Source organism: Pygoscelis adeliae, unplaced genomic scaffold (assembly GCF_000699105.1).
Source record: "Pygoscelis adeliae isolate BGI_AS28 unplaced genomic scaffold, ASM69910v1 Scaffold88, whole genome shotgun sequence".
In the NCBI taxonomy this organism is placed as follows: domain Eukaryota; kingdom Metazoa; phylum Chordata; class Aves; order Sphenisciformes; family Spheniscidae; genus Pygoscelis; species Pygoscelis adeliae.
Window position 1 is genome coordinate 1,882,693 of NW_008825616.1, and position 5,330 is coordinate 1,888,022.

At 50.8% G+C, this 5,330-nt stretch overlaps 1 protein-coding gene across 1 annotated transcript; it reads left to right on the plus strand.

Moving 5' to 3' along the window:
• Window positions 1-3,032: 3,032 nt before the first annotated feature.
• Window positions 3,033-4,294, plus strand: GJC2 (gap junction protein, gamma 2, 47kDa). The gene has a single exon (XM_009333283.1). It carries the CDS (start codon window positions 3,047-3,049, stop codon window positions 4,292-4,294), a length of 1,248 nt encoding a protein of 415 aa, XP_009331558.1. The 5' UTR covers window positions 3,033-3,046.
• The last annotated feature ends 1,036 nt before the right edge of the window (window positions 4,295-5,330 follow it).

Below are 5,330 nucleotides of genomic sequence, written 5' to 3' on the forward strand. Positions count from 1 at the left end.
GAGGTGGTCTTCTCAAAGTAACAACCTGCCACTTTGATTATTTTGCAATTTCTTCCCTTCTCCCTCACTCAGGAGGTTTGTGAGTGTTTTGAACCAAGGCTATCGGGTGCGCCTTTCCAAAATGTGTTTCCCAGAGGAGACAGTGGGTGCTTTGCTAACAACCCTGACTAATATCAGATCAAAACTTGAATATTTACTCCAAAAGCCACCACTGCCTTGGTCAGACCCTCCGTGCCCCAGCAAAACTGCAGTTGGGAGGTGACTCTGAGCTTTGGGAACTGTGTCCTTGAATAACACTTGCAAAACGGTAAATTATCCCCAGTGTAGACCTCATAAATCCTTTAGGTGAGCACTGAAATTATAAATGAACTGCTCTACAGGACACTTGAAGCCCATGTTTTAGAACAATTTGGGGCTTGCAGCTAATTGGGGATGCAGATGGGAGCCAGGAGGTGGCTGAATGCCTGCATGGGGCCAGCCAAGCTGGGGCTGATGTGTGCTCGATCCAAGCCCCAGCCCTGCCTCGGCCGGACCCAGATGCTCCAGAGACGGATGCACCGTGTCCCGCAGCGGGCCATTGCTGCACCCAGCGGGGTCTTCCCTTCCCAGACCCCTGTCAGCTGGAGCTTGGCCGAGTGCCCGGATTAATCCTGCAAATCATTTAACGCCCCATTTTACCCATATCTGAATGTGGACACAAATCAGAGGAAGGGTTAAAGACACTTCAAAGTGTATCCACTGAGTCTGAAGAAGCAAAAAGGCACTCAGAGGGGATGCTTTCCCATCTCACGCCTGAATAAATCCAATTTCCTCAGTAAAGAAAGAATAGGTCTGTGGCAATTGCTTTCCACGTTCTTCTGCAGTGGATGAGTTGTCCTATCTGCAGCGGCATTTCTGTACTGACCATTGGGTCCAAGGCATCACTTTTGGGGCAGGAGATGGGGATTCTGGTCCCAGCAGCTTTGGGGGCTGTTGTTCTTCGCCAGGTAAGTTGAGGGCAGAGAGGAGACCTTCCCCATCTCTTCTTCTGGCTTATTACCCAGCCTAGAGTGAGCTGTTTCTCTGCTCCCTGCCTCAGTTTCTCCAGCCACAGGACAAGAATAACAGCCCTCGTCACCATCTGCAGAGTGCTCCCACAGTCTCGGTCTGGCGTGTGAAGACTTAGGGGTTTGGGTTCGCAGAGGAATTGTTTGATCTAGAAATAGCAGGGTTAGAAAATTCCATCTGCCTGCTCTCGAGAGCCCTCGACAGTGGAAGAATTTCACTGCATCTCGAGCCTCGGACCGTGCTGCTACCTCCCGGGGCAGCGCGAAGGCGAGGGCTGAGCAAACCAGTGCTGTTTGGCTCCCGTCCTAAGAAGCAGCGTGAGCAAAATCACATTCCAGAAAGGCTCGACGTGGAGAACAGAGCAAGGCACGTTTCCCTTCTTGCTCCCGCGTGGAGCTGTGCCCATGGCTGATGCTGGTGGCTGCTCCCGCCCTGCATCTGGCACGGGTGATGGGCTCAAAGCCCAGCTTGTGCCATGGAAACCCTAGGGCATAATTTTGTCTCCATATACAAGTGGTGCAAAGCCAGGTTAGGACCAGGCTCATGTCTCATGGCATCATTTTCCCTCCTGGATATTTACCTCCACCCAGCCATGCTCAGCCAGCATGGAGGGGTAGGTTTGGTGTCCATACTCGTTCAATGTATGGACAACAGCTCCTTTCTCTTCCTCTGCATGATCGTGAAGGACCGCAGGGGAGTAGCTGTGCCAGGACAGCTACTGCTGAGCCATAACACACCGCTGCCATGTGCTACCCCGTGAAAAGTCACTTGTGTCCATGCTTATGTGCTTGGCTCCCACGTCCGCCACTCTTTGCTTCTGGGTGCAGTGGTAGGCGTCAGTTCATGGGTGGGACTGGGTTTGCAGACACCTAATTTACTGCCTGCCATCAGATGTCTGCAAGAAAACAAGGTGGGTAAACTCCATGACGAGCCTGAGGATGATTCTGAGGAAGGATGCAGGGGAGCAGAAAGGATGATCCCATCCGGATCACCTACTATGCTGCTCCGGAGTGAGAGCCCCGCTGTCCCCCGCCGCGGTGCTCTTTGGGTCTGGGTGCTTTCCCTGTTGCTCTCATCTCCAGGTATCTGTCAGGGCTGCTGCCAGTCAAGCAGTAAAATTGCCGCCTGCCTTTAATGATGCCTGGGGTCACCCAAGGAGCTCGGGCTGAGGCCCCATTGCAAGTTAAGCTAAACACAAAATGGTTATTACAAGCTCTTCCTCCCCAGCTGTCCAGGTTTTCTAATAAATGCATGGTTTTCTCTGAAAGCTCGTCCAGGTTTATTTTTAAAACAGTCTGCATTTGATTAAACATTTGTTTTGTTTTGTTTTGTTTTGTTTTGTTTTTTCAGAAGGAACTTAAAAGGGCCATCGGCCTGTAAACATAAATATTCCCATTCTTTTGCTGATTCTTTGCATTTTTCTGGGCTTCCTAATGAAACATATTTCAGCAGTGCAAGTCTTTGTGATGTGGGCGACATCCCCTACTCCCGCTTTCAGCTCAGGCACTCGAGCTCATGATGTGCAAGCAAGAGATTATCACAAGTTAAGCATCTTTTCGTGCCTAGGTGGCTTCCATGGTGCCTTGCGTTCAATTTACAGTTACCCAAACCCTTCTTACAGCTGAGCAACGTCTTGAAACAAGCGACAAAGCAGGTAATAGTGAATCTAGTAGGTGCTGTGGCTTGCTGTGTTATGACTCTGTGTGTATCCTGTACCACCAGGTATCCCTGCCTCCGATTACGGTGGTGCAGCACGTCCCCTCCTTGGCCGCAGCTCATTCCCCAATGCCGCGGGGGTTCAGCCCCACGTCATGGTCCCTCACAGGTCCTGGGGAGACAGGCTGCAGCAATGAAGGGTGCCTCTTTGCGTTAAAATGACCTCATCTGTCACAGATGTGCCAATGTCACAGCCATATCACTGACTGCAGCCGCAGACGTTAACTTACAGCTATGTTTTTTTCTTCCCCCTCTTCCTGCAGGTTATAACTGAGTAGCCCTTATGACCAACATGAGCTGGAGCTTCCTAACCCGCCTGCTAGAAGAGATTCACAATCACTCCACCTTCGTGGGGAAGGTCTGGCTCACCGTGCTCATCGTCTTCCGCATTGTCTTGACAGCGGTGGGGGGGGAGTCCATCTACTCCGATGAGCAGAGCAAGTTCACCTGTAATACCAAGCAGCCCGGCTGCGACAATGTCTGTTACGATGCCTTCGCACCACTGTCACACGTCAGGTTCTGGGTCTTCCAGATCATCATGATATCCACCCCTTCGGTCATGTACCTGGGCTATGCCATCCACAGGATCGCCCGGTCGGCGGAGGAGGAGAAGAAGTTCAAGGGATTCAAGAAGAAGAAGCAGTTTGCTTTGAACTGGCAGGCAGTGCGCAACATGGAGGACCCGATGGAGGCTGACGAAGAGGAGCCCATGATCTCTGATGACACAGCAGAACACGAGAAAGCCAAAGCCAAGCCCAAGAGCAAAGAGCAACAAAAGCACGACGGGAGGAGGCGCATCCAGCAAGAAGGACTAATGAAAATCTATGTCTTCCAGCTACTTACCAGAGCTTCGTTTGAAGTTTGCTTTTTGATAGGGCAGTATTTGCTCTATGGTTTTGAGGTAGAAGCCTATTATGTCTGCAACAGAGTCCCTTGCCCTCACACTGTGGACTGCTTTGTGTCCCGGCCAACAGAGAAGACCATCTTTCTCCTGGTGATGTACGTCGTGAGCTGCCTGTGCTTATTACTGAACATGTGTGAGATGTTTCACCTGGGGTTTGGGACCATCCGAGATGCCATTCGCAACCGGAAAATCAACAGCTTTAGGCAGCCTCCCTACAACTACGCCTACCCAAAGAACATCTCCTGCCCTCCCGAGTACAACCTGGTAGTGAAATCAGAGAAGCCCACCAAGATCCCCAACAGCTTGATGGCTCATGAGCAGAACTTGGCTAACGTCGCTCAGGAGCAGCAGTGCACCAGCCCAGATGAGAACCTCCCGGCAGACTTGTCCACCCTTCACAAACACTTGCGAGTGGCCCAGGAGCAGTTAGACATAGCGTTTCAGAGCTACAGCAGCACCCAGGCCAACACGCAACCTTCACGAACCAGCAGTCCCGCCTCGGGTGGCACGGTGGTAGAGCAGAACAGGGCCAACACCGCCCAGGAGAAACAAGGTGCTAAACCCAAGGCCTGCTTGGAGAAAGGGAGCTCAAGCAGTAAAGATGGAAAGACGTCTGTATGGATATAGCTTCGGCTAAAAGGAGAGAGGGCAGCGTAAGTGGGGTGTTTATTTTGGTTTGTTTCTGTTTTTCGGTATTGTCTTGCGTTTGTTTCACAGGGCACAGGCTCAATTTTTGTATGGAAGTCCAGAGAGAAAAGGAGTTTCAGATCAATTTCGTGCCGTCTTCCAGTGTGTTAACGAAAGACATTTATTCCCCGTTTCCAACACGTTCTCCAGTTGGGAACCTCCAGTGAGCAACAGCAAACCCCCGCATCACCCACCCCTTCGGTCACCACTGGAGCTCCCAACAGAGACTGTACAACGCGCTGTGATGGGAAGCGGAGCTGCTAGTGGCTCAGGAGAGAAGTCAGGCTGACAGCGAGCAGCTCCCCTCCTGCACGGCGAGGCTAGAACGCGGTAGGTCAGGCAGCGTTTAATTACTAAATATCCTTAATCAAAATTAATTTCTGATCCCTTGATAAGAAAACAACTGACACATTGCATGAACCTTCATGACATGCTCACAGCTGATGTACTGCCTGAATTGTTAGATGCTCTAACGGGCACCGCTGGAAACGAAGGCGCTGTTCAATGCTGCGAGCCATGAGCTGGCGCCCACATCAGGTTATGGGACAGAAACACAGCGACTGTCTTACACAGGGAGACCTAAAAGCGTAGCGCAGCGCCGGAGGCTTTCGTCTTTCATTCCTCTGCATCGAAGCAAAAAGCAAATACGATCAAACACTACGCAGCAGGAGCGAGCGGTGACATTGTGTCATACCAGTGCCTGTGTAGCGCTTGCTACAGATGTGATGGGAATCGTTGCAGTTACAGAGTTTTTAACAAACTGCTGCTTCACATCATCAGAAAGTGCCTTTACGCAACCAGGAAAACAAAATCATAAAGGGTTTAGACTTCGTTATTTGCTGAATGTGAGTAGGGGTTGGAAGATCAGTGTTGGCAGATTTGTTTTTCTGTTTAATCAAACCCTTATAAATAGTGGCAGACGGCAGATCTACGCATAGTGTGTATATGATGTGTGTGTGTGTACGTGTACGTATAT